This window comes from Emiliania huxleyi (genome assembly GCF_000372725.1).
Source record: "Emiliania huxleyi CCMP1516 unplaced genomic scaffold EMIHUscaffold_7, whole genome shotgun sequence".
Lineage (NCBI taxonomy): Eukaryota > Haptophyta > Isochrysidales > Noelaerhabdaceae > Emiliania > Emiliania huxleyi.
This window is the reverse complement of record NW_005196756.1, coordinates 1275312-1302146: the sequence shown is the minus strand read 5'-3', so window position 1 is coordinate 1302146 and position 26835 is coordinate 1275312. Positions and strand designations below refer to the sequence as shown.

At 60.6% G+C, this 26835-nt stretch overlaps 5 protein-coding genes across 5 annotated transcripts; 2 read left to right on the top strand and 3 right to left on the bottom strand.

Annotated features, from left to right (window-relative positions):
- Positions 1-5245: 5245 nt before the first annotated feature.
- Positions 5246-6599, bottom strand: EMIHUDRAFT_448436 (hypothetical protein; the record flags this gene model as incomplete). Its single annotated transcript, XM_005762008.1, has 1 exon — positions 5246-6599. One exon carries the CDS (start codon positions 6597-6599, stop codon positions 5286-5288), a length of 1314 nt encoding a protein of 437 aa, XP_005762065.1. The 3' UTR covers positions 5246-5285.
- Positions 6600-14886: 8287 nt separating this feature from the next.
- On the top strand, positions 14887-15671 carry EMIHUDRAFT_414756 (hypothetical protein). Its single transcript, XM_005762007.1, has 3 exons — positions 14887-14937; positions 15092-15197; positions 15298-15671. Exons 1-3 carry the CDS (start codon positions 14923-14925, stop codon positions 15555-15557), a joined length of 381 nt encoding a protein of 126 aa, XP_005762064.1. The 5' UTR covers positions 14887-14922; the 3' UTR covers positions 15558-15671.
- Positions 15672-16551: 880 nt separating this feature from the next.
- Positions 16552-18354, top strand: EMIHUDRAFT_198190 (hypothetical protein; the record flags this gene model as incomplete). Its single annotated transcript, XM_005762006.1, has 3 exons — positions 16552-16596; positions 16720-16830; positions 16909-18354. 3 exons carry the CDS (start codon positions 16552-16554, stop codon positions 18352-18354), a joined length of 1602 nt encoding a protein of 533 aa, XP_005762063.1.
- A 242-nt stretch (positions 18355-18596) lies between these two features.
- Positions 18597-21533, bottom strand: EMIHUDRAFT_198189 (hypothetical protein; the record flags this gene model as incomplete). The annotated part of the gene is made up of 3 exons (XM_005762005.1): positions 18597-19601; positions 19754-20274; positions 20861-21533. The coding sequence occupies 3 exons, from the start codon at positions 21531-21533 to the stop codon at positions 18597-18599; spliced, it is 2199 nt and encodes a 732-aa protein (XP_005762062.1).
- A 2969-nt stretch (positions 21534-24502) lies between these two features.
- EMIHUDRAFT_198187 (hypothetical protein) lies at positions 24503-25867 on the bottom strand (the record flags this gene model as incomplete). The annotated part of the gene is made up of 1 exon (XM_005762004.1): positions 24503-25867. The coding sequence occupies one exon, from the start codon at positions 25865-25867 to the stop codon at positions 24503-24505; it is 1365 nt and encodes a 454-aa protein (XP_005762061.1).
- Positions 25868-26835: the final 968 nt, after the last annotated feature.

Here is a 26835-nt window from a genome sequence, read left to right as displayed (position 1 = left end):
AGGTTCGGCCACTCGACCTCCCGTCCTTCCGCTTGCGGCGGGTGGCACCGAGTGCCTTGGCTAAGAGCGCGAGCGACACCTACCACAACGCAGCTCGCATCACCTTAGAGCAGGGTCGGCGTGCAGCGGGAGTGGCGGCCGCGCGCCTTGCGATGCCGCCCTGAAAAGCAGGAGATGGCGAGATTGCGGTAGAGTCCGCCAGCGACGAGCTCTTGCGGGGTCGTTTCAAAGAATCTGGCGAAGGCGCAGCCTCCCAGGTCCGGATCTTTCTCGTGCGCCATCACGATAGGAAGCCCTGCGTCCCTCGCCGCTTTGACCTGCTCCTCCAGCCGCTCATCCAGCCAGGTCGCCTCGCACAGGTAGAGCAGCATGTGGGTCGCTTCCGGCGGACCGGCAGAAGGGCGGCCAAGCTGCCTGGCAGATGCTGCTCTGAGCGACGACATGCTTCTTAGGAGGGGCGGAGGCCCCTTTGGTGTCACTGCCGCACGAGAGACACGCAAGCCGGGAAATGTTGTGGCGAGCTCGTTGGCCAAGTCGCGTGCGCCTGGGTTTGCCGGCGAGGCCCACAGGATGACCGGCTTAACGAACCCAAATCGTTGGCGTTCCAGCTCGCCCGGCACCTTGAGCGGGAGCGTCTTCAAGGACGCGTAGGCGGGCGTTTGCAGCAGCAGGGCCTGAGTAGGAGTTGGCAAGTCAGCACAAGGGAGTGATGAGATGGCGTCGTGTCATTTGCAGATCACGCCTCGGAGATCATCTTGAGCGAGACTATTTGAAACTCCTCGATGCGCATCCAAACAATCTGTGGCCAGTTCGCGTCAAAGATGGCCGACTGTAGTCCCTCGGGGCACTCCTCCCGCAGCTCCTGCGAACAGGGTGGCGACGGGGAGACGGTCGAGCAGGGCTCGTTCGCTCAAAGGTGGGGGGGAGGCGCCTTGAGCGAGCCGCCACCCTTCTCCGGGTCCGCTTCTTGCACGAGAATGATCGGCTTCTTCAACTCGAGCGACGAGCGGATCTCACGCAGGCAATTCTGGGGGGTTGGGGGCGCGGTAGGGTGAGACTGAGAGCGTGGGTGGCGGAGGGGCAGGTGGCGGGCAGGGTGGGCTGTGGCGGGACCTTGCTCCGTAGGTAGCCCTTGGAGAGGAAGAAGAGGATCACTTGTGAGCGGGCGATGTAGCTCTCCAGCGCGCCGATGTCCTCAAGATCATCAACCTAAAGACCCACGGGGCGCATGGGAGCGAGGGACTAGGTAATCTGTCGGCCGCCAATAATGGGCGCACATCCAAAAACACTTGGATGCCGGGGAGCAGCAGCATGAGAACCTTCTTGATGACCGCGGCAGCGTCTTGGCCAGTACTCCATATGTGGCTGTTGAAGAGGTGCCACGTCAGGCCCTTCGCCAGGGTCAACTCGGGGGCCTGCTTGGTCTTCTTCAGCCGGATGGTCTTGATCTTGGCCACGCGTCGGGCCGCAAGGACGGCGCCGATGAGGAAAAGAGCGAGCGCGAACCCGACGAGGATCGACATGGAGATGACGATAACATCTGAGCTTCCCCAGCCGAGAATTGACTCCGCCTTGCCTTCGCAACTCTCCTCGATCGCGTCGAACAGGGTTGTCCAGCTTGCACCGAGAAACATGAGGAGCAGCACCAGGTTTATGGCCTGCGCAGGTGGGCCGGGTGGCTATGGGGCAGCGGCAGGTGATATGCGGGGGCCTTGTGAGCGCGCGCCACGGCAAGGACGTCGTCCTCTATCCGCTTGAAGGGCGTCGCGACGGCAAGCCCGACGGTGTAGCACGAGCAGATGAGCGTCGCCAGTACGAGACGCACAAAGGAGCGCTTCTCTGGGATAAGTACAACCACGCCGGTCAAGATGATCTTGCGCAGCAAGTCCAGCGCCTCCCACCAATACCAGCGAACTTCGTACTCGCGATGCAGGAAGCTTGCCGCCCGTGACAGGTCCGTCGGAGTGCTAGTGCTCAACGCCTTGTGGCACGGGATGAGTAGCAGCGTGAACAAGGCGAGGGAGCCAAACGGCCAGAGGAAGATGAGAAAGATGGCAATCGTCGTTATCGAGTCGTGCTCGGCCGTGTCACACTGGACACTCGCGTCCTGGCGCATGTAGCTGATCTGCTCGAAGCTCGCGTAAGGGGGAGACACGACGTAGGCCTGAATGGGGGGGGGGGGTGTAAGAATTGGCGATGGTAAAGGGGAGTCGCCGTCGGCGCTGCACCTTGCACGACCACGACCGAAAGATGCTAGCGCTGACCGACGGTACAAAGCAGAAGATGAGGATGAGGCCCGACGGCGTGAGGTCGAGGATCCCGCTCCGCACGGCTGCGCTGAAGCGTGGGCGCTCTGGTGCGGTCTGCCAGCGCCGTATGCGGACTAATACACCGATGAGCAGCAGCAGCGCAATGAGCCCGACGGGGGAGAGGGCTATCGTGAGAAGCCGGAGCGAGAAGTTCACGCATTGAGAGGGCAAGAGGATGCCCGACCAGTCGACTGATACTGCGCCGCTGAGTTTATCGGTCCAGCCAGTATACTTCTCTGGCAGGCGAGCGGAGTAGGTGGTCGAAAGGACAATCACAACCTGGTAAAAGCCCAGAAGGATCTTGGCCTTAGCCTGCAGCCCAATGGCCACGCACCAGGCGACAAACCGGTCGGTGAGGCGGAGGGCAGCACCGATGTAGCGCCGATGCCGCCAGCTCTGCATCGAATAAGCCCACGCAAGAAGGGCACACGCAGCGCACAGGCCGAGGGCGACGCCGGCGAGCCGACCCATCGCCAGTCCAACAGCGGCGCACTCGCGACAGGTGTCGCCATCGACGAGGTAGTGGTTTGATGCGTCACAGAGCTGGCACTCGGGGCCGGTGAAGCCGATTGCGCAATAGCCTGTCTCATTATAGTCAGCGCTCACCTCGTGCAGTGTCCGGCCGCTAGAATGATCTCCACCCACCGGGTCGCTGCCGGCGCACCGCCTCTCACCGGCATTGTTGTCGCCCCCGAAGGACCGGCACTCTGTCAGTACTGCGCTCGAGAGGCTGGCGCGCCAGTAGCCGCGAGGCACGCCCAAAGTCGCGAGGGTGGTGTTGAAGGCGGCACAGTTGGCGTTCGGTGGGCAGGGGTCGCATTGGGGAGGTCCAGAGGGAGGGTCAACGAGATAGAAGCCCCGAGCCTGGCTGGCGGCCGGCGGCGAGGGCGGCGACTGGTAGAACCAGCTTTCAAACTCGTTGCTGAAGCCGCACGCCCGGTACGAGTAGTGCAGGGTGACCCCCTCCACGTATGCGCTCGGGCTGTACTCGGTGTTGCACGTGGCATTGTCGACGTAGCACCACTCTTGCTCGCACCAGTCGGGGTAGCCGGTCGAGTTGCAGGACGGCTCGAGCCCGCTGTCGTGTCGGCCGCACGCGTGGAGGCCGTACGTGCCGTTGTACGCGAGGCTCACGCCGCCCACGACGACCTGAAGCTCGACGACCTGAAGCTCGTCGCTCACGAGGCTGACGCCGGCCGGGTAGGCAGTGAGGCACGGGCAGTCGAGCGGCTGCGAGGGCGGCGGCAGCGGCGGACTAGGCGGCGGAGGCATGCAGATGTCGCAGATGTCGCTACCGCGCCCGCTCCACATAGGATGACGGCATGGGACGCACTCACCATCGGGTCGTCGTGAGTATGTGCCCGCCTCGCACACAGAGCAGTTTGTCTGTCCAGGTTGGGGGCTCGTTGAACCGGAGGGGCACGGCATACACGCCTCCTCCGAAGAATTGCCGGGCAGAGGGTTGAAAGTCCCAGAAGGGCAGGGCGTGAATCCACCTCCGCAGGACGCAGTGCTTTCGGCTTCGCAGTACCCCCCCGCAGGGCAAATCTCACACGCCGTCCCGCCCGATGACCCGCTGAAGGTGCCCGCGCCGCAAATCGTGCAGTTGACACTTCCACTGCGCTCGCTTATCTCGCCCGGAGGACACAGTGAGCACTGCGCGCTGCCCACGGTTTCGGCGTAGGAGCCTGCAGGGCACTCGTAGCAGGACTCGTTGCCCCTGTTCGACGAGTATCCCGGAGGACAGAGAACGCAAGCTCCAGCTCCCTCCGAGGAGTTTGATCCGGGGGCGCATTCGGTGGCGTTGTCCGAGCCGGGCGGGCAGAAGGTGCCAGCAGGGCACATGATGCAGTCGTCTATGCTCATCATCACCGGGAGGGAGTGGTCGATGTGCTTTCCGGCGGGGCAGGGGAGCGACGCCGCCGCGCCGTGAGGGCAGTAGGAACCCTTTTGGCACTGCAAGCACGCCGTCTTGCCCTCCTCGTCCTGGTAGGTGCCGGCGGCGCAGGGCGTGCACTTGTCCTGCTTGGGCTCGTCCGTGTACGACCCCTTGGCGCACGGCGTCTGCTCGGTGGAGCCCGTGGTGGCAAAGTGGCCCGGCGAGGCGTCGACGCACTCTGAGGCGGCCGAGAGGTTTGTGGCGCTCGAGAACGTGCCCTTCTTGCACGGCAGCGGCGATGACGCGCCCTCGGCGCAATAGCTGCCCACCTCGCACGGTAGGCACGCCGTGGCGCTTCTGTTGTTCTGGTAGGTCCCGCCCTCGCATGGCGTGCACTCGGAGAGGCCACTCATGTTGGCGAAATCGCACGTTTCGATCCGCTGATGAAAGCAACTCCGAAAGCGCCACCGCCTCGCGCAGCAGCAGCAATGCCCGCCACCAGGTCTACAGTGCCCCCTGCCCCGTCCAACATGGCTACATCTACAGCCACGTCAACGCAAAAAGTGGCTTCGCGCCCACCCTCAGCCTCAATTCGCCACGATGGCAGCACCGCCCATCCACCCACCTCCCACAGCATCACGTCGGAACGGGGAGGGGCATTGCCACCCAGAGGAGCATCTGCCAACGCCGTCGGCTCTGAGACTCACGGACGGGGAGAGAGTGCTTGCGATCGCCTCTCGGACAGGCTGGCACGCTCTCTCTCTGAGATGGACAGGCAGCAGCCCTCCTCGGCACCGAGCCCCCCGGTAACATTCAAGAAGGGCCTTTTCCGCTCCGGTCCACGGCTGGCTCGCGAGCCCTAGCAGGAAGGTGGTGGCGAAAATTAATATGCTGACCGCAGTGTGGCGAGACTGTGCGCGCCACATGCGCACAACGAACCGCGGAGCCAAGGCCCGGCCCGGGGCCCCGAGCCCGGCCCGAGGTGAACCGCAACCGGCAACTCCGCGTTCCGCTTGTGGAGTATACTTCATGGTTACTTAAAGAGAACTGCTCTGGCTGCAGCTAAAATTTGTCGTTTAACACACATACGCAGTCACTCAGCTTTTCAGCGTCTCGACCGAAGAAGTCAGGCCAGGGTGCTTAAGCACCGCGTACAGCACATACCTATCCTGACTCCCCCGGTGGGAGACCATGTGCTCAAAGCTGTCGTCAAAGACGATGGCTTTGCCATCGCCGCCGTACCCGCGCGGCTCCCCCCCCACGGTGAACTCGACGCCCTCGGCGCCGCGCAACGCGAACTGCATTGTGAGTCTGCGGTTGGTTATGCCACAGTGAGGCAAGACGGCGGCGCCCGGCGCCAGCCGCAGCAGGGTCACGACGATATTCGTCCCGCAAAGGTTTGGCGACGCCGCGTCGACCGGCGCCGTGCATATGCACTCGTCGACGGGCTCGCTGCCTCGGCCTCGCAGCAGGCCGCGAAGCGTAGGCAGCGCCGCGCACGCCCCCTCGTCCCACACCCTGCCGTCAAAGAGGGGCAGCTCCGACCACGCGGGCGTGGTGCCGCCCGCTGCGCCGTCGGCCGCGCCGCATGTCCCTCCGCTCTCATTTCCCGCCGCCTCACCGCGCCCGGCGCCCGCCTCCCCGAGCGGAGCTGCGGGCGATAGTATGGGCGCGAGGCCACCGCGCGCGATGACTGCGTCGAGCTCAGCCAACAGGGCCGCGCGCGAACCCGGATCGGCGAACGCGGACTCGAGCTTCCGGACGAGCGAGAATGAGCGTGGCTCCCACCACGGCCGCGCTTCGAGGCCGGGGAAGAAGACGAGCGGGGTCTGGTCGAGCCGCTCGTAGTGGGTTGCGGCGTGAGGGTGCTTCCGAGCGAGCTCCAGCGTCGCCTGCGCGCGGTGCTGATCGCCCGCGCGCCGGTAAAAGCCGATGGCGGCGCTGACGCCCGCGTTCCAGAGCGACGTCTTGGAGGCCTCGTCCACGGCATAAGAGTTTGTGCCGAGCGGGTGCAGAGCGCGCTGCAGGCTCCACGAGGCTGCGTCGGCACAGTGCTCCAGCTCTCGCGCGAGCGGCACAAACACATCCTGCAGCCGGCCATAAAGGATGAACTCGCGCCGCTCGCCCAGCGTGAAGCCGGCGAGCTGCTCGAGGTGCGCAGCTGCCTCTTTGAGCGCGGCCCTAGCGCTCGGCGTGAGTGCCCCAGCGCCCGCGCTGTGGAATTCACGCTGGAAGCACGCGTAAGCGCCGGAGCCCGCGCGCCACAGTGCCAGAAGGTGCTCGGGCATCGGCGGCTGCACAGCCTCGAATTCCTGATCCTCGCGCCGCGCCGCTGCCTCCGCCTCGCTGCCCGCGCCGGGCGGCAGAGGCGGCGTGAGCGCGGAGGCGAGCAGGGCGAGCCGAATGAGCATCCCGCGCGGCCCTGGCAGGTACTCCCACGCCTCTACGGGGTCACCCTGCCCGGGGGGGCGAGGGAACCCGAGATGGGCGAGCCTTGGCGAGCAAGTACCTCGCAGACGCTCCGGGGTTCGGCTCCGAGCGCGGCCCCCCCCCCCCCCCCCCCCCCCCCCGGGCCTCTGGTATGCGGAACGCAAAACCTAAACAACAGAAACCGGCAAGGTGCCCGGGTATTTTCCAGGACCAGGTCTATGATTCCGTCCGGGGGTACCCGCAAAATCTCCGGGATTCTGAAGATTTTTAGCAATACCATAGAGAGGGCACAGGTAGGTGGGTTAAGAGTTGGCCTTTATACGCTTTTCTCGCCGAGTACTATCTATATTCTTTTTGCGTATTCTTTCCGTATTCTTGTCCAAAATAGGGTCTATGTTCTCGAATATGGCAAGAATATGGCTCCAAATAACTTGGAGCACTTGACGCAAGACTTGACGGTCTCAGGTCTCTCCATGATTAGATTGAGGCTGCCGATGCTGATGCTGCCGTGATGAATACCAAAGAAATTGATTGCCGATTTCGCCGCTGAATTTTTCTACCCGGATGCCGATTTTGGCCCAAACCAGCCTCAGATCGGCTCAGAGCCGACGGGATGGTGCTGACGGGAAAGTAACACAAGGAAAGGAACGAGACAGGAGGGTGCGCAACATCACACCATTTTTCTTTTGGGCCCGAGACACCTCATGAGATTCGGGGGGCGCAGGGGCGCAGAGCCTGAAAAATCGCCCGGGAAACTCGGGCCGCCGCAGTTTTCTTCGCTGGAAACGAGAGTTGTGCTGAAGGGCAACCCAAGGAAAGGAAACGAGACAGGGTGCGCGAGGAAACACGGAGATACAGAGGCCAAATTTTTGCTGATTTTGCTTTTGAAAAATCGCGGGTTCGACGTTTCCTTCCCTGCCGCCCTATAGCTGTATATACCTGGAAAATGCCCGGGTGTAAGGTTGGTCCGTACCGACTTCCCCGTTTTTTGTCAGAGTTTGCCTCAGATTTTGCCTCAGACAGCTCTCAGACTCCTGACACTCGAGTCAGAGTTTGCGCCAAGCGTCACGAGCCCGAGTCTCAGCGGTGATGGTGGCCTGATTGGTGACTGCCCCTTCCCTGCTGATATTTGGCGCAGATATGACTGGTTCTTCTCCTGCGGGCGGTTCAGGCTTCGTTTCGGAACCATCGGCGATAGTGTAGGCGTCGGTAGCCTTCCACGCGACGTACCCGGTAAAGAGCATATACCAACCAACGAAAGAGTCACGCTGGCCATCAAAGGCAGGGGTGGTCTCCTGCGGGTCGGCAGCAACTGCGATGCTATTGGTTAGCATGTACACGATTTGCCAAATGGTAGCAAAGCCAATAAAGTAGTATAGGGCCTTGCGTGTCATGATCAAACCAAAATTGCACACGTAAATGACGATGTATTCACCACTACGATACTGCAGGCAACGGAGAGTGGCCCAAACGTGAAGGTGGAGAAGCCGAGCATAAATGGCGGCAAGAGCATCGTCGTACAAAGAAAACGCCAAATGGAGGTTACGACACATCCAGAATTTCCACGGCATAGGCCTCTCGTTGGCATTGGGTCGAAGGGCGTTCCCGCACACCCATGGATTTTCTGCCATGCCATGGTAGGTGCAATGGAAGCACTCGACAAGTCCATGGAGGCATTGGGGGCAAAGCGAGGAGGGCAACGGCTTTCGGCGGCCAGTGTCGATCGGTTCGCAAACATCGGACAAAGGAGTTAGCTCGGCATAGTGCTCCCTCACGACTGGACTGACGAAGTTGAGAAACCTCCGAAGGAAGTCGCGATAGATGCTGACGCAAACCATTGCATACGGGCACCCAAAGGAGATGGTGGTGGTAATAGGTGTCCAAATGAAACAAACAGTTTTGACAGTAGTGCTGATGATGACCTCAAAGGCGACGAGGCATGCATACCTGGCGAAGTATAGGAGGGATCGCACGAAATCGTAGATTGCAAAGCCCCAAGCAACGAGCAGGATAATGCCACATATCGCAAGTGCAGCTGGCGCAAGGCAAAAATACCAGTCAAAGACCCACTTGATTTGAATACCCAGGTTGATAATCAGTAGCTTGGTATTTGCACCATAGTGTCGCAATCCGTACCACGCTTTGACAATCATAAGGCTGCTCATGGTCTGGTAAGCAAACAAATCGCCAATTGTCAGTGCACTTGTCAGCAGGGAGTACGCAAGGAAAAGGAACCCAACGAGAGCAAAGCAAAGAAAAAATGGCCAGATCATTCCCATCCATGTGGACTGTACCCGAGCGCAATTCTTGTTTGAGAAAGCATAGTTCCAATGGAGCTCGTATTTGACCCAATCGCGCTTGCCGCGTCGCCGAAAGTGATCAAGGCAAAGTGCTTTCGCAGCATCGGTGGTTCCATGGAGTGGCCAGATGATACCACATGTCCCATTGTTGAAGGGCACTACCTCTGTTCCACTGCTCAAGGTCTCAAGGACTTGGTAGGTGGCAAGCTCCTTTCCAGAAGAACATGTCCCATGGTGCAATGCCTCTCCTGCACTCGACGTGTCCGAGTGGTCCCGGGGAAGGACTTTCTGCCAAGGTGTAGGGTCAAATGTAGCGTTCCACGGTGAAACATTTTGGAGGCAAAGGAAGCCGTTCCCGTCGCACTGACCCAGAAGAATGGGCAGCATTGGGTGACCCAGCAAAGGTGGCGGCGGCATGTATGTCGCAGGCTTCCTATGGGGCTGGGTTGTCGCAGCAAGAGTCCCGTGCCTCATGAGTTGTAGCGCCATCGTATTGGGCCATGAGTGCACCTGTATCGCGGGGCTGCGGAGGGCCGAAAATTCAGATTGGCCGCAGTGGGTGGATGAGGCCTCAGGAGCCGACTGTAGCGCGTGCTCCATCGCCTGAGAGGTAGTGTGAGTGGAGGCACACATGTCCTCAAGATGTTCTGACCCAAGTTGCCAATGCTTTGAGCAGTGCAGCGCCTCAACAAAAAGTTTCGAAAATGAATTGTCGATGCAAATGGCGGGCTCGAACGTGCTCGACGAGACCGACTGGACCCATTGTTCAGATCCTTCGGCTCGATTGGGGTTGTGCTCGCACACGCCAGGCGCCCAGGTGGTGGCTGACATGTATGGTGCAAGGCTTGTCCATGGTGGAGGTGCCATGGTGGTCGACGCTGTCATGTCGCTGGTGGTGTCGGCCTCGGCAATGCAGTAGTCGAGGCCGTTCTTCCCGGTAGAGAAGTCATACTCGATAGCGGTCCCGCCATAGCTGCTGCATAGGAGCAGGAGGCTAGACAGGGGCCGCATCGCGCTGAAGTGAGCTGTAACAAGTTTGATCCAAAACAAGAACACAAGTTTGACTCTACTAATATAGCGCGCGGATAAAGCGCGCGCGCCGCGGTGGCGGCGAAATATAATATTATCTCAGAGGAATATAGTGTGAATGCCCGGGAACAGGAAGTGAGTGCCTCCGGCCGCCGAAAGAGTAAAGACATGTACAAGCTCACTTCTCCATCGCCAGCCCGACGCGCTCATACAGGTTGACCCAAAATAATCTCTCCTCTACATGTAGTACCGCTGTCACTCTGTCTCAAGTCCTTAGTGCGCGTAGTGGGTGGGCCGCCGGCGAGCGGGCTAGTGGGTGAGTGCCTCCCGCCACCCCCCGCGCACTAAGCCTTTAGTGCGCGGAGTGGGTGGGCCGCCTTCTACGTTCTAGTGCGGTCGGCGAGGGCGCGAGGCTGCAGTGACGAGTGACCGGCGACTGTGCCCCTACCCCGGCCCTGCGGCGCCGCCCTAGTGAGTGAGTGCTCGCCGACCCTCCCCACACTAAGTCGGCATCGCTGTTGTGTCCAAGACCTAGTGACGCCTCCTGCCACTGCGAGGGCCTTTTGTGCAAAAACAAAGAGCGGAAATCACACTAGCGCAGTACTCGAGTAACGTCTCTGTGGGAAATACGCAGAATTGGCATGTCCAGTCACGCTGCACAGTCACGCGCGGCAGAAGCGGCGTTCCACGAGGCCGCCGCCGCCTCGGGCCGCCGTCGCCAAGTCCGGTGCCCGCGTGCTCACTGGACTGTGAATCAACCGCCCGGGGACTTGCGCTTCCGGTCAGCCGTCAGCGCAGCGGCGATGGTGCGCTGCAGCTCGATGTGGCGAGCAACCGCCGAGGCCTCAGCAGCTGCATCTTCCGAGTCGCCAAATCGGAAGCAGCTCAGGAACGCCTGGCGCACAGCCAGGTCTCTGGGAAGCGGGGGTGGGCCTCCTCTCGTGCCGGCCACGGGGAACAGTCTGGATCTCCACGCAACGTCCGCCTCAGCCTGTCGGACGCCGACGTGGCCCACGAGCAGCGCGGGGTCGGAACGGAGGAAGCCCGCACAGCAGTCGAAGCAGTAGTAGAGCGGCGCCGACGACGATGGCTTGCACCGTGCATCTTTGTGTCCGAACCGAGACAGCACGCGTTCACGCGGCTTCACGTCCTGACCGCAGCCAACGCACTTCGCGTCCTTGCCCTTGCTGTTGTCGTCAAATTGAAAAGTGCACTGTGGGTGCATGAAGTGCTCCTGCCACCCGCCTGGGTTCTCGCCAGTCGAAGCGCCGTTGTTGCGCGAGTAAGAGCCAGGCGCGTGAAAGAATAGGCGAACCACGCGTGGCGAATCCTTTTCGATGGCGGTGTCGCACCAAGCGCAGTGTGCCTTGCCGCTCGGGTCGAGCTCAACGCGAGTGAGCGTCGGCTTTAGCGGTGGCGTAGCGGCGGCCATCCGAGCGAAAGCCCCGGCGTTGCTCGTACTCGCGCTGAATTCTTTTTTTGTTTTGGCCGCGGTATTGGAAGGGTTTGTCTGGGCCCTCGCGTCGGGGTTTCCGCTCTCTTCACGGGAAATTCACAGCAGAAAAAGAATTTCTGGTGAATCACGATGTGGGTGATTCTTGGCCTGTCCAAGGGTTTCCGGCAACCCAGAGGGAAACCAGAGGGTTCCCAGCACTTTGCGTTTCCAGAAGCTTCCAGGGAAACCAGAGGGTGTTTGGAGCTCCATTCTGTTTCTCTCGAGTTTCCCTCGGGAAACTCGCGAGTTTCCCTGACTGAGTCTGAGAGCTGGTCTGGGGCAAAATCTGGGGCAAAATTTATTTAGGAAATCGGCAAACTACAAAAAACAAAAGGTGCATCGCGGTTTCTACCACGACGCGATCTTTGTCAAGCGCAACAACTTCAACCTGCTGCTCCACGAGACGTTCGGCGGCGGCTTCTCGCCCACCGCCGTTCTCAAGCTGCGCCGCCTCGCGCGCAAAGTCGCGCGCGGCAGCGTTGACCGGACGGCCTACTCGCCCAAGTACTCGCTCTCTTTTATGTCCCACCATGCAGAGCGCATCTCTCTCTCTGTTGTGCGAGGCGTGAACCGCGCCATTCGCTCTCACCTGGCAACCCTGTCTGCACGTCTCGCGCGCGCGTGAACAGGGCTCCAGGCCCCAAATTACGTGTGAGTGTTAGAGTTGTTTGGTATTGCTAAAAATCTCTCTCAAACTACCCGGGTATTTTCCAGGTATACCCGGGGGTTTTCCAGGTATACCCAAAATACCCCGGTATTTTGCCGATTTGGCTGATTTGGGGCCCAAACCAGCCTCAGACTCGGCTCAGAGCCCGGGAAATTGATGATTTCCACGGAGTTTCCCCAGGAAACTAGAGGGTGCTCTAGGGAAACTAGCAGGAAACACGGAAAGGAAACCAGGTAGGGTGCGAGAGCACTTGGAGCACTTGGAGCACTTTGGAGCACTTGGAGAGGAAACCCTTGGACAGGCCAAGTGATTCTGATTGATGCTTGTCGGGCTTGAGAGTGGCCTGTCATAGGAAGGACTGTGGTTGCAGGAGAGTACCACCAACCATCACTTTAGTTGGTCTAGTACCCCACCTTCGCCCATCCTGATTTCTTTTTTATTTCCCATAAGTGGGTAGGCAGGTAGGTAGGTAGGTAGGGGCAGGGCAGGGGCCGGCCAGGTTTCTTAGTGCAGATTTTCATCATGAGGTGCGCCCAAGAGCAAAAAAACGCCACTGCGTGAACTCTCGAAATGACGTGTACGAAAAGGTCGTACGTACTTACTGGGTCTGAGAAAAGGGAGAGGGCACTTGGAGGGAGGCGCGCTTTCTAGGCCCTTGGGGGCCCTACCACTCAGCGCACTCGGAGAAGAGCCGGTGAACGATTCTTCGGAGGATGGAGCAGTCATCACTGCCGCGCTCACTGGGTTTGAGAGATTGTGCAAGAGATTGTGGGTTGAGAGAGCTTGCGTCGGACACCGAGCAGCGAGGCTGCGGCAATAGCAGCCGGCGAAGCGAACGGGTCAGGAATAAAGATTTTTTGGCACCTCTCGCGACGCAAACACGATGGCTGCGCCGCCGGGAGGTGCGGACGCGGTTGCCGCCACGCCGCCGCCGGACGATGGTGGTCTCACTCATGATTGGAGCACCCTGTCGGGCGATGTCCTTTGTGCATGTTTCCTGCGCACCCTGTCTCGTTTGCCTCTCTAGTTTCCGGAAACTCTGAGTGTGAGGCTGATTTGGGGCAAAAATCAGCCAAATCGGCAAACTCTTACTGAGGTAAAATTGAGGAAACCGGGTATTTTGCGGGTACCTGAAAACCTTCGGGTATACCCGCAAAATATACCTGGCCTGAAAAATACCCAGATAGATATTTTGCCGGTTTAAATACCCCAGTATTCTGCCGGTTTCCTCAATTTTACCTCAGATTTTGCCCCTAGCCCAGCTCTCAGACTCAGGGAAACTCGAGAGAGTTGCCAGAATAACACACTCTGATTGCCCTCCGAAATTTCCGGAAACGCAAAGTGCTGGACCCTTTCCCTAGGTTGCCTTCTAAGAAAGACGTACAAGCTACAACACGCACAAATGCTAGAAATCTCATGAAGGAGAGCGTGCGATGGCGCGGGGGCCGCCGCGTGTCTGAGGCAAAACCTGAAGCAACACAACACAACAGAAATCGGCAAAGTGCCCGGGTTTCCAGGACCAGGTCTAGGTAGGATTCCGTCCATGTATTTTGAGAGAGATTTTTAGCAATAGCATAAAGAGAGGGTGGGTTAAGATCCGTTAGCGGGAGGGCCGGAGCTGCGAACGTCGACGTCGACGAGCTTCGCACGGTTTCAGGTCTCTCCATATGAACGAGGCTGCCGATGCTACCAAAGAAATTAATTGCCGATTTCGGGTAATTAACGATGATTTTTTCTACCCGGGTACGTTTTGCCGATCTGCTCAGAGCCGGGATGGTGCTGACGGGAAAGTAACACAAGGAAGGAACGATTCTTTTGGGCCCGAAACCACCTTGTGTCGAGATTCGGGGGGCGCAGGGGCGCAGAGCCTGAATTGCCCGCTTAGGGGACCCCTAGGCTTAAAAGGGTGGGCCCCGGGGCGCCTGCGGCTTAAACGGCTTAAAACTTGCCCGGGCAAGTTTTAAGAGCTGCTGGGCCGCCAATTCCTTAAACGGTCTTAAACGCTTAAACGGTGCGGGAGAGCTCCTGAGGTCGATGGTCCGGGAGGCTCCTGGTAGACGCCGGAGGGAGGCCGGGAAGCGGGCTACAGTCAGCTGCACGCACACATCCCCTATTATGCAAGTATGGCTCCTGCCAGTGCACCAGACTTACAGATGTGTCTTCAGAGGCGGGTTTGTGGAATTCGGTTTGTGCCTAATAACGGCAGTATTGGAGAAAACGGCGCGGAACCCAGCGACGCATGCCGGCGAGGCCGATTTTCTTAAACGGTCTTAAAAGAGGGACCCCCCGTGCCTGCAATCTCTTAAATGGCAAGTTAAGCCCCCAAACCTCCTCGTTTCTTAAAAGGTCTTTAAGAAATCCGGCCCTCAGAACCCTAGGGGTCCCCTAAGCACACAAGCCGCAGCACAAGTGTGAAGTGACTGAAGCGTGAAGGGAGCGATTCTAAGATCAGGTCTCGGACTTTGGTGAAATCGGCCGTCCCTCAGTGCTTCCAGCTGCCCGCTTGAGTTTCCTCAAGCAGCTCGAATTTTGCTAGCAGAAAAAGAATAAAACCGACGCAGGGACCGCGCGAGCGGGCATTTATTTCGAAGTGGTAGATACGAAAGTGGTGCGGCGGCAGGCTGCCACCGCTACCCGGGCGCGCCGAGCGGCGGCGGAGGGCCGCCCAGGCCACCACCAGTGCCCCTCCCACCGGCGGCGCGGCGGCAGCGGCGCAAACCGCCCTCGAACCATCGATACCGCAAGAAAGAAACACACGGCCGTGGAACGTGTGGCCTCAGTCAGCGTAGCAGTGCGCAACACTCTGGCCCACCATGGCATCGATGGAGGCGCGCCGCCGCCCAGAAGTGGACCCGCGCCTTTTCCCGGGGGCGGGCACGACTCGGCTCCGTCGCCCTCGCTCTCAACGCCGCGCCCCTCTGGGGCAGGTTCGCCTTTTGCGCCGCCGCCGCCATCACTCAACGCCGCGTCCTCCTCCCGCAGGACGCAGCCGCCATGAAGGCGAAGCAGTTCGAGGACGACGCAGCTGTCAAGGTCCACCGCATCCGGATCACCCTGACCAGCCGCAACGTCAAGAACCTCGAGAAGGGCGCGCAGCCCGCTCCCGCCTCTCTCGCGCGCAAATGTGGGTCGCCCCCTCGCATATCGTGGCGTGCTCACCCCCCCCCCCCCCCCCCCGGGGTCCATAGTCTGCGCTGACCTCATCAAGGGTGCCAAGGACAAGCGGCTCAAGGTCAAGGGCCCGGTCCGGCTGCCGACCAAGACGCTCCGCATCACCACCCGCAAGTCGCCTTGCGGTGAGGGTACCAACACCTGGGACCGGTTCGAGATGCGCATCCACAAGCGCCTCATCGACCTGCACTCGCCGTCGGAGATCGTCAAGCAGATCACCTCCATCTCGATCGAGCCGGGGGTCGAGGTCGAGGTGACCATCGCGGACATCGATTGAGCAGCGCGGCCCGCGCAAAGCACCCCCCGGGTCCGCCCTCCGCTGGCCCATGGTGTGCGCGTACGTAGCGTCGGTCTCTGCATGTAACATGAACAGGCAAGAAAATAGACCCGCCACTTTTTGTTCGAATTCAGAACAGAGCCTTTTCCGGCACCAACTTCGAACTTGAATCTTGATTCCCCCCGGATGGGGATGCGCGTCTCACGGAAACTCACGGCGCGCGGGTCTGCGCGGGTCACGGGACGGGGGGGGAGGGAGGGGGGGGGATCCGTAAATCCGTAAATCCGTGAATTTGTAACCAAAGCCACCAGAGCCTCCCCCCATCACCATCCCATCACACCCAGCTACCCAGGCAGACAGAGATCCAGCTCTCGCGACACCGGCTGTGCGGCTGAGAAGCCGGAGGCTGGCCTCTCCAATGCTCGCGCAACGCTGTCTGCACGCGCTGCAGCTCTCCGGGGTCCGGGCGGCCCACACCGGTGGGGAGGGTCGACGACCGTACGTGTACGGTACGACTGTAACGCTACGTATATCTCTTAACAATCACATAATATTCATTCGCGCTTGCGCTGCGCCTCTGCGAGTGCGATTATCAACCCCTCACGCGTGTGCATAATCCCCTCCTTTTTTTGTGCAGCGCCTTGACCTCTCCGCCTCGCTGAGGGCGAGGCAGGGGCGGCGGCGGATAGTCAGGCGGGCTCGGAGATATGTCCCTTTGAATCCCACGTCCGTCGTCTCAGAGTACAGACTGACCTACAGAGAGTAGCACTCAGAGTTTGGCCGTTTTATTTTATTTGTTTATTCTTTCTCCCACGCACGTGCCCACACACTCACACAGGCAGCAGTCACAAGCGCTACTTCCTACACGGGGCGTCGTCAGCGGCGGGCCCTGGCAGAGTATGAACAGAAACATCATCCGTGCCGTTTCGCGTTTCGCTTGTTGCTCTGTGCCCGGCGCTCTCGCCTCTCGATTCTGCGCTCTTCAGACTCGAGCATGGCTGCAGCCAAGGTGGAGGGGGGCACGTACATTCTCGAGGAGGTGACGCTCGAGGAGGAGGACGACGACGACTACGAGTACAAGGAGGTTGAGGTGGAGGAGGAGATTGAGGACGAGGAGGCCGACGAGGCCCTTGAGCAAGTGCTCGCCACCGTTCGGACGAAGAAGCTGGAGGGCACGGCCTTTGGTCAGCCCCAGCCACCACGACCGGCCGTGACGCAGAGGCCGGAGGTGCTGGATGACTTCATCCGTAACGCTCTCCTCAAGCTCGGAATGGTGCGCACATGCCGCCCCCCCACTCCCTGGCCCCTCCCTGTCGTCAGAAGCTGACGGCATTCGATGCCCTACCCGCAGCAAGAGACGCTGGACGCGTTTCAGCGCGAGTGGTACCGGCTGAGCGGCGAAGGGAAGCTCTCAGCGCTCGATGTCGACCCGGTGCCTGATATCTACGTGCGCAACCAGCAGCTGAGGAACCAGCTCCAGGCACTGCAGGCCGAGGCGGAGCAGATGCAGGATGTGTCGACGGCCGCCAAGTCGACGTGGGACAGGTACCGGAAGGAGCGTGACTTCCATCGGATGCACCACAAGCGGGTGGTGCAGGAGAAGAAGCGGCTTGTCGCCGACCTGCGGCGTCTCAAGAGCCATTGTGACAGCTATGAGCCGATGCTGAACATGATGCGCACCAAGTATGAGACGGCGATGAAGGAGAAGATGATGCTACGGCTGGAGCGCGATCGGCTCGCAGCAAAGGTGGCGGCGTTCGAGGAACAGATGAAGCAGCTGGAGGCTGCTCGGGCCTCGGACACGGCGTCGCCACCAGCGGCTGCGACAAAGCGCGGAGCGAGGAGCTCCTCACGGCTCCCTGATTCGTGTATCAACCCGTATCACTCCCGGCCGGCGACTGAGGCGCCCATGGAACGCTGGGGCCTGTCCAAGACATTCCAGGCGCATAATGCCGCCATCAGTGCGATCGCCGTGCATCCGTCCCGGCCGGTTGTGGCGACCGCTTCGGATGATTGCTCGTGGAAGATGTGGGGCCTGCCAGGCGGCGAGCTCCTCATGTCTGCGGAGGGCCACGCGGACTGGCTCTCCAGCATTGCCTTTGCGCCCTCGGGCGCACAGCTTGCGACTGGCTCGGCCGATTGCTCGGTCAAGATCTGGGACTTTGCCACCAGCCGCTGCATGGCGTCGCTGAGCGAGCACTCGCAGGCAGTGTGGGGTGTGGCCTACCATGACGTGACCGACAACTTCGCCGTCAGTTGTTCGATGGACCACACCGCCAAGGTGTGGGACCTCCTGGCGGCCAAATGCAAGCACACCCTGCGCGGACACGTGGACTCGGTCAACTCGGTGTGCTTTCAGCCCTACTCGAACAACGTGTGCACCGGGTCCGGCGACAAGACCGTCTCGCTCTGGGACTGTCGCTCGGGGCTCTGCATCCAGACCTTCTACGGGCACAAGAACTCAATCAATTCGGTGAGCTTTCGGGTGACGGGCGACACCATTGCGTCCGGCGATGCGGACGGTGTCGTCCGGCTGTGGGACGTCCGCATGGTAGCGGAAAAGGCCGCCTTCACGGTGGGCCAGTATCCGTGCAATGCGACCGCTTTTGACCCGAGCGGCAAGTGGCTCGCCGCTGGCTGCGACGACGGTCAGGTGCGTGTCTTTGATACCGAGCTGGGAGAGCTACGGACCACGATGACGGGCCACAGTGACGCGGTCCAATGCTGCACCTTCGATAGGAAGGGCCAGTGGATGGTCACAGGCGGCAGCGATGCCACATTGCGCTTGTGGTGTTGAAGCATTGCCATTTTTGGTGGCCGGAAGCAGAGCGGCTGATGGCGCGCATCGAGGACGAGATATGTCTACAGATCTAAATGCTTTTTCAAAGCAGGAATGAGGAAACACACTCAGTGTCTGAACTCCGCGCGGCGCGCGCGCCGGGGGCATTGACCAAAATGAAAAATAAAAAAAGGACACCTCGACTGTGAGATAGGTAAAAACGAAAGGAACAGGTCCCCGCCCTGTGTCGCGTCACAATTTTACTTATTTGGCGGACACACGGCGCTCTCCATTGCGTCGGCGTAGTGCCGCTTGGCCCGTCCCCACCACTCGACCACGCGCGCTTGGAGCGCGTCGAGCGCGTCGTGCGACGCGAGCAGCGGCGCCAGCGCTGTCGGCAGATCGCTCACACGGGGAACGGTAATGAAAGGTGGCGGCGTGCCGGTCACCAGAGTGAGCGGCGCAAAAGCAGCGCGGACGTCGGCGGTGGCGGCGGCGCCATAGGTCGGGGTGGTGCCGACCGCCGCCTCGCCGGGGCCCCACTCTTCGACGATGGTGGGGACGCAGCCGCCCTCGAGCTGCTCGTACAGCCGATTCGATTCGACACTCGAGCCGGGCAGCTGGAGGCAGAGCCGCGACTCGAGCGTCTCGTTGACGTACCGCTCATCTGCGCAACCCTCGCCATAGCACGCCACGCTGCCGCGCCGGTGGAATACTCGGAGGGGCTCAGGAAGTATCGCGTCGAGCGTTGCGAGCACCGCGTTCACCTCGCCAATGCGCTGCAGCCGATCCGACTTGTCGGTGGACCCCAAAAAGGTGAGCGGGAGGCGGCGTGCGGACGCGGGCAGCAGCGGGATGGCGCGCGAGGCGAGCGAGGGGGAGAGGCGCACCCACTGCGGGTTCATTCCAATCGGGATCCACGAGACATGCCCGCCATCCGCGGCGTCCTGCAGCGTTGGTGCGAAATCGCGCCCTGGGTGGTCGCCCGGGGCGGCGGCGCTCGCGGGCAGCTCTGCCAAGGGCGCGTCCGCGACCCAATACTGCCGGAAGGCGGCGCGCCATCGCGGGTAGTGCGCGGTCGACGAGGCCATGGCAGCCCGGTAGATGTTGCCGTCCGAGATGTGCACGAGTATGAGCGCCGAGGTGGGCACGCCCGCGGCGGCGGCTACCCGGTAGGCAAATGAGAACTGGCCGCGCTGCAGGACAAACACGGCGCCAGGCACCACCACCGCCTTGATGAGGGCGAGGTCGCCAGCGGCGAGCGCCTAGGAGCCGCGGGAGGAAAGGGGAGGCGGCTGACGTGAGAGGCCTCGCGAAATGCTCGCGTCGCCATGGGTCCGGCGGGCGGGTGCTTCACGAGGAGACTGGCGGGGTGAGCGCGTCGAGTGTTCTGCAACGGTCTAGCAGCCGCCTGTACGAGCGGGAAGAGGCAGTGCCGGGTCGGCGAGCAAGCGCCGAGAAGCGTCTGCAGGATGAAGTGCTCTTCAGCGCCTGCGTGCCCGCACGGGTAGATGACTTGCACGCCGGCGCCGCCCTCGTGCGGCTGCAGCGGCGCCGGCGAGCGACGACCGCCTTTGCCATCCTCCGAGACATCCTCCGAAAGTTCCTCCGAGAGAGGGAGCGCCACGTAGCCAGGTGGCTGCTGTGTGCGGTCGAGCAACACGGCAACGTGCGGCGGCGGCGGGCGGAGGGAGAGGTAGCGATTCGCCCAGACGAGCACGCTCGGCTCCAGCGTAAGCTTACGGAGGGTGGCGCGCAGCTTTGAGCCAAACCCTGTGGCTGCGGCCGCATCCGCGCCCGGGGGCAGCAGCAGGCGCAGCCGCTGCGAGCAAGCGCAGCGGCGGCCGGCATAGTCCGCCTCGTGCGCTGCCTTGGCGTGCCACGCAAAGGCGACGTGCTCAATCTCGTGGTTGCATGGGGCGTAAGCAGCGAGCCCCTCTCTCAAGAGGGAGACCTGCCAATCACGGGCGCGCGTGCGTGTGAGGAGGGGCGCTGCTCACAGGGCGGGGCAGGCCTCGGTGGATGCAGGGGCGCCGCAATCCGCTCTCCGTGCGCCCCCGGCTGGAAGGCAAAGGAGCAGTCGAGCTCGAGCAGAGCGCTGCGAGGAAGCGCCTCGGTGGCCAAGGCTCGCGGGCAGCGGGTGCTTGCCCCGGAGTGCGGCATCGCGAGGGCGCGGCGCAGTGAGGCCTCGAGCTGTGCCGCGTAGCCGAGGCGCCTTACCAGGGTCGCGGCGTGTGGTTGCCGACGACGGCCCCCAGGGGCGCCGGGGGAGGAGAGAGGGAGAGGGAGAGGGAGAGGGAGAGGGAGAGAGAGAGAAAGAGAGGGAGAGAGGGAGAGAGGGAGAGGAGGAGAGAGAGTGAGAGAGAGAGAGAGAGAGTGAGAGAGAGAGAGAGAGAGAGTGAGAGAGAGAGAGAGTGAGTGAGTGTGTGTGTGTGTGTGTGTGTGTGTGTGTGTGTGTGTGTGTGTGAGGCGCAGGGCGGCCGGCGGCGAGGGAGGGGGCGCGACGGGCAAGCGAGGGAGAGACGGTGCCTTAGCCGGGCGGGCCGGAGCAGCTGGAGCGATGGCTCGGCGGTGAAGGCCTCGCCGCCGTGGGGTGGCGGGAAGGCGGAGTAGTCGGCCGCTGCCGCTAGCGCGATCGGGCGGGGCAGTGCGCGCAGCGTGCGCCAGAGCTCTGCGGCACCAGAGAGGAGCAACGCCATCGGGTCGACGAGGATGACATCCGTCTGCGTCTCGGCGCCGGAGAGGAGCGACGGAGCCAGAAGCGCGAGGAGATCGGCGGCGGGGCGTGCGCAGCCGGGGAACGCACGCCTCAGGGCTGATTCGAGCCCGGGGCGGGGAGCGATCGCACTCGCCGCCCAGAAGTGGCGTCGCAGCGATCGAACCCAGACCGCCGAACCCCTCATCGCACCGCTGGCGGTCTTCAGAAGTTGAGCGACTGCGGCGGCGCGGCCGAAAACGTGGAGATTGAGAGAGATGCCGCCAGTTATGCCCAAGAGCAGCCGCATGCTGAGCTCCATGTCGTTCTCCGCATTTACGGCGTCAACAGGAAGCATCAGCTCAGGCCCGTTGCGGCGCTGGACGAGGTCGGGGCGCTGGCTCGGCACCAGGCGGAAGTGGCCAATCGCTGCCGGAAGGAGTGCGTTCGTGCCGAGCAGCAGGCTGTTGTTTAGTGGCTGATGGCTGATCGTGACGATCATCGTGCCAGCACGACGTCCATTTTTTTGACTGGGTCAAACGCTGTTCCCAGCCTTGTTCACACAAAAACACAACTCCGGACCCAAGACGCACAAGCAAGCACAGACAGTCGAGAAGGGAGAGACAGCTGCCTTGTTCCCCGGTAGTTTTAGAAGAAAATGTGATGCCACGGGTGGCACGTTTCAAGAGAGATTTCTTGTTGGTTAATAAAAATCTCTCGTTTCAAAACCTAACAACAAATTACGTGTGAGTGTTAGAGTTGTTTGGTATTGCTAAAAATCTCTCTCTCAAAACCTCGAGAACCTTCATGTTCACAGATAGGTTGATAAGAAACAAGAGAAAAATAATGACATATTCGACACCCTCGACGACCATCTCGGCTACGGTTCCGACTCCGGCTCCGGCTGGTAGTCGACAAGCTGCCGAGCCCAAATCACTGTGTGTGCCACATTTCTTGTTGGCTTCTAAAAATCTCTCTCTCTCTCTCTAAGAAACAAGAAGCTCACCTAGCGTGTGAACTGACTGACTGCGCCCGGCTCGCGGCTGGTCAAGCAGTGCGCGGTCCCCTCCCCAAATTCTTCTTCAGTGCCGTAACTCCTGCTCGAGGCGCGAGTTGTTTGTTATCTGAGTGGTGAGAGAGAGAGATTTTTGAAATCTTCTTGAGTGGGGTGGATGGAGGAGCGTGAAGGCGTTGAGGGCCATGAGATCTGAAGCTCACCCATTGAGGAAGTGAGGAACTGCTCGACCCACCCGGATCGTGCTGAACATGAAGCTCCTGAGCTCCTCTTGTAGCTCGATCGGTCACACCGCCATCACCGCCGACGTCTCCCAGTGAGACGATGGAGAGGGGGGACGACTCACACTGCTTCAGCAGCGTGCACCTCGATCCTGTACCGTGTTTGTTATGACCCCCCCCAATGAACACACGCCAGCGAGGGAGGGCGAGACGATCGAGGGGTCCCGTACCATGCGGAATCGACCCTATCCAGCGTGCTCAAGTGCTGAAGTGGATGGAGGTGATGTATGTGCCTTCCTGTCATTCCTGGGGGGGAGGGGTTCATTCCTGGGGGGGGGGGGATTTTTGGAAATTCATTCCTCCTTAAACCCTAGATCACCGGCTGACCTGGGGTGCCGGCCGGAGCTATAAGAAACCATGGCGCACAGCGTCGTCGAAGAGAAAGAAGAGGGGTTGTATGTTTTCTCTCTCTTTGAATTTCGCGCACTGGCACTAACCATACTTACGGCCTTTTCCCCAAACCCCTACCTTACACCCTACTGGGTAAGGGGGAGCACTGGGGATAGGTTTGCGTTCTCTCTCACACAACCCCCTCTCTCTTTTCTCCCAGTAAGCTAAAAGTACGTACGTGCAACAACCCGTAAGAGGTAGTCCGTGTACACCCCGCACGGAAAACAAGTGGTTTGTCCACGCGATCGATCCGTGGCGCTTAGTGTCCCTGCAGCATCCGAAGCGATCAGGTGTGGACAGCGGCTCAGTGGACTAACATGTTGTGATGCTGAGTAGCTTGTACCGTGCAGCTTCCCTCTTCCCTCCGACCATCTGACAGAACAGCTTGGAACTGCAGTCTCTGACCTGTCCTCGTCGCCATTGTGAAGGTAGTAGCTCAATGTGCAAGTAATGCTCGCCAACAGTATTTCTGGGCAGCTGGTGGGTGTCATAGTCTGGGATGGATAAGGGTTCTTGCCAATGGCTGCCCACTGTCCAGCTGTCCACCGGCTTGGGTTCTCCTTTGCACGGATCAACTGCACCCCCTGTCATTGTGCCATGCTTGCTTTTGCTGCAGTTCGCGTATCTCAACATTGTCCTCTGGATCTCGCCATCACGAATGCTACTGCGTGGCCAAAGCGTAAGCCGTGCTGTTGCCATCTCAGGTGAATAACTACTCAGCCTTGACACGACCACCGACCCGCGAGGTCCGATCGTGACAGCAAATGTCACCGTTGCGCCAGTCTGGTTACTGTTCCATCCAGGTTTGCCATTGCCTTCGACATCCTCGCCAAACCACCAGCTTCCCACAGTAGCGACGGCTGCGAAGGTTCCGCCTGGTGGCTGGAGTTTTGTGACGGCTGGGTGACACCCCCAATGCAGTGCCTTTTCGTCAGACGGATGCAGATTGGTTGGCGGCTCTTCGGTGGCGGGCACGTTTTCATGTGCTGCTTCTGCAGCTCGTAGAAGATCAGAGGATTTGGACAGTGTAGCTGCAAGCAAGCAGGCCACCCGCTGATGCGCTCCCAGCCCAAGGTGAACAGGGCGGTGCATAGCTTCTTCCCTCGAGATTTTTGATCTGTTATACTCCTCCTTCGGCCTAAACCCGAAGAGAACCATTTCGTCCTCGGGTTGTGTCAGATTCGGCCAAAAGGCATTGCGATAGCTTACTGTCGGCACACCAAAGGGCTCTAAGACCTTTGCGCGCCAGCTTGGAACCTGCCACCAGTCCTGGCAATAAAATAGCTTTGACACCGTCAGCTTCACCTCCTTGTTTGATTGACAACCGTACATCCACCGTGAAGTACCAGACCCGGATAGGCCTGCAGCTCGCTGCACTTCAAGCGCTAGTACGGCGGGCTTCCCGGGCAGGTCCAGCAGCGTCGAAAATAGCACAGTGCTGGCCTCCGAAACCTGCTTTTCATCAGGATGATCAGAGGCGCCTTCATAGATGAGCATGTCCGCACTTTGAAAGGCATGGTTGTCCTCGACGTTCTCCCGCGCCCAGGCTGCGGTGTTATAACCTCCCTGACGGCGCTGCACCACTCCCACCGCAGCTTCTCGTTCAGATTCACCTGCAGCATTGATAGCGGTGCAGTCATGCCGCTGAGATTTACGTCGATGTGCTCCTAGGCAGCGGCGCCCCGTGCGCCACGACGCGCTCCATGCAAACAGCAGATGTCCACCACAGGCGTCCCAAGCCCGCTTGCGAAATAAAGGCTCCGCATGGGTACAAAGGAGATATTTTTAAGGGGACACAGACATATCTGCTGGCGCACTCTCCTCATCCGTCTCGCTGTCCAATTCGCTGCCACTACCGGTACAATCGCGGCATCCGGTCCTACACTCCCAGTGTGAGTACTGCTCGCGCGCGCACTTGCACATGTAATCATGATCTATTGGACAGTGAGAGCGGCACGGGTTTTGCATGTCCTCGCTGTCAAGGGGCGCAAAGTCCGTGTCGTAGGCAAGCAAGAATGTGGACTCGAGCACCAAGCAGTCACTGCATGTTTCACATCGGTGTAGCACCACGTGCACGTCGGGCAACGGCAAGTATACCTCCTCAGCTCCTGTCACGGGCACGATCTCCAGAAGCTTGTGTGTGTCGGCCGTTGTGAGAGGCTCTTGCAGGTGGAGGCGCTCAAGCATGCGCCGTGCAATCGTCTCCGATAGCTCAAACCTGCGCCGCGTTACCTGCCCGTATGCGTTGGGGGCGATTGCCTCCCGGCCGAGCTCGTAACGCGCATCCGGGTGCGGAGGCAGCAGCCGCACCCACGAGCCCACGCGCACGTCGCCTCCCGCCATCGCCTCGACATGCTCCGGCAGCGCATATGTCTGCCGCTTGACGAGGTAAAAGCTCTCGCCCTCGAGTCCCCAATGCTGCCATGGATGAAAGGCGACGACAGTGCCTAAGTGGTTCATGGCTCGATCAGGCTCGTCCTCCAAGTTGCTGCCGTGGTGCATGTCCACGAGCTGCCCGACGCTCGGCCACGGCTCCACCGCGTACGGCGAGAGCAGCACCGGCTTCTCATCCTCGCTCCCGTCGAGCAGCACTTGGTGGTGGTGCTTTGGCTCCGTGATTGCCACGCGGCCCGAGGCGTCAAGCTCCAGGCTCATGATGTGCCGCGGGTCGTTTGGCACCGGGTCGGGGAAGCACAGCTGGCCGCGCTCCAGCATGGTGCCGCACTGCCCAGCAAGTTCTCCCTCAGATACACGCACGCGCTGGGGCACGAACAGGAAGCGCTCGCCGAGCAGCCGCTGCTCCTCGCGCTGGCGGATGGAGGCAAAGCTCTCGCCAAGTGGCGGGCGCGCCTTCTCCCTGGCTTGGCGGCGGTGCTGACTGACGACTTGGCGGCGGCGGTTGGCATCAGCCTTCTTGGCCTCAGTGCCCGCCTTCTTGCGCTTGGCCGCCCCGCTCTCATACTGCCGCTCGCTGCGCTCCCTCGGCTGCCTGTTCTTCTCGTGCTGTTGCCGCTGCCTCTTCGCCCGCTCCTTCATGATCGCAGCACGTGCGGTCCTCTCCTCCTCGCTCGCATCTGCCGACAGCTTGGGCGGCGGCGGCTGGTCGGGGTCGGCGTGGTCGATCGAGCCACTGACGCTCGAGTCAGCCATCCAGCCAATGGATCGCGAGCACCACTTTTTTCGGGGTGGCCCTGGCACTCGTGTCGGCTGTATGTGTCTATGTACGTGCGAAGAATTAATGTAGGGGGTGGGTACCATACGAAGTAAACTTCTCCTTTGTACGATAAAATAAGTTTTAACAATTTTGCTTCATAAGGGTCTTGGAGACCCAATCTCGATATATCTCCAGTCGTAGCGGTGGAACTTTTTTTTGGCTCGGTCAATTATTTAGCCATATATGAGAGGATCACGGCACAGTGTCGTTTGAGTCGACAGTAAATCTCCCACAGCCCACGTAAATCCGTCTTTTCAGGCACCCGGAGCCCGCCGCGGCCGCTTCTACGCCGGCGAATCACCATCAAGCTGCTATACGGCCCCGGCATCGCCTCCCCGGGCTTAGCTCTCAGTCAAGATATTGTGCACATGAGTGGCCTCTACAATATACTCACTGACACTGAACCTCCCAGAGCTCGTCCCGGTCCGTCACGGCCATCCTCGTCCTCCGGCGGGCCCCCGGCCGCGGCGCGGTGCGGCGGCGTCACAAATCCGACCACAGAGCACCGGGACGCGGTCGGGCGATCTGAGGCCCAAGTAGGCGAATGCATTGCCCATCCAGGGCTATCACCTGGACCTATCAACAGGCGCCTGCGGCGCCGTGCTCGGGAGTTGGTTTTCACTCGCTCGAAATGTGTGCCTGAAAGGGTTAAATCCCGGGATACTACCATGGTAACTCGTACCAGCTATCCGGCGAAGACGCGCCTTGGTCCGTTCGCGTAGGACGGGACAAGGATTGATTCACAAAGGAAAAATCATCGAAGCGGAGTCTTTTTCTTTCTAACGAGGAAAGAAAACCAGTAGGGGACCCTGTCCTTCTCCCACCCTTTGAGCTTTGTTTGGTGTGTGCGTTTTATTTATTTATTTCCACCCCGCCCCGCCGTCTCTGGAGGCGGGCACAGCAT

Excerpts from the sequence above, each read along its gene's own strand:
- EMIHUDRAFT_414756 (XM_005762007.1), top strand. Across the intron at positions 15,198-15,297 it reads CGTCAAGAACCTCGAGAAGG|TCTGCGCTGACCTCATCAAG; the intron begins GCGCGCAGCCCG and ends CGGGGTCCATAG.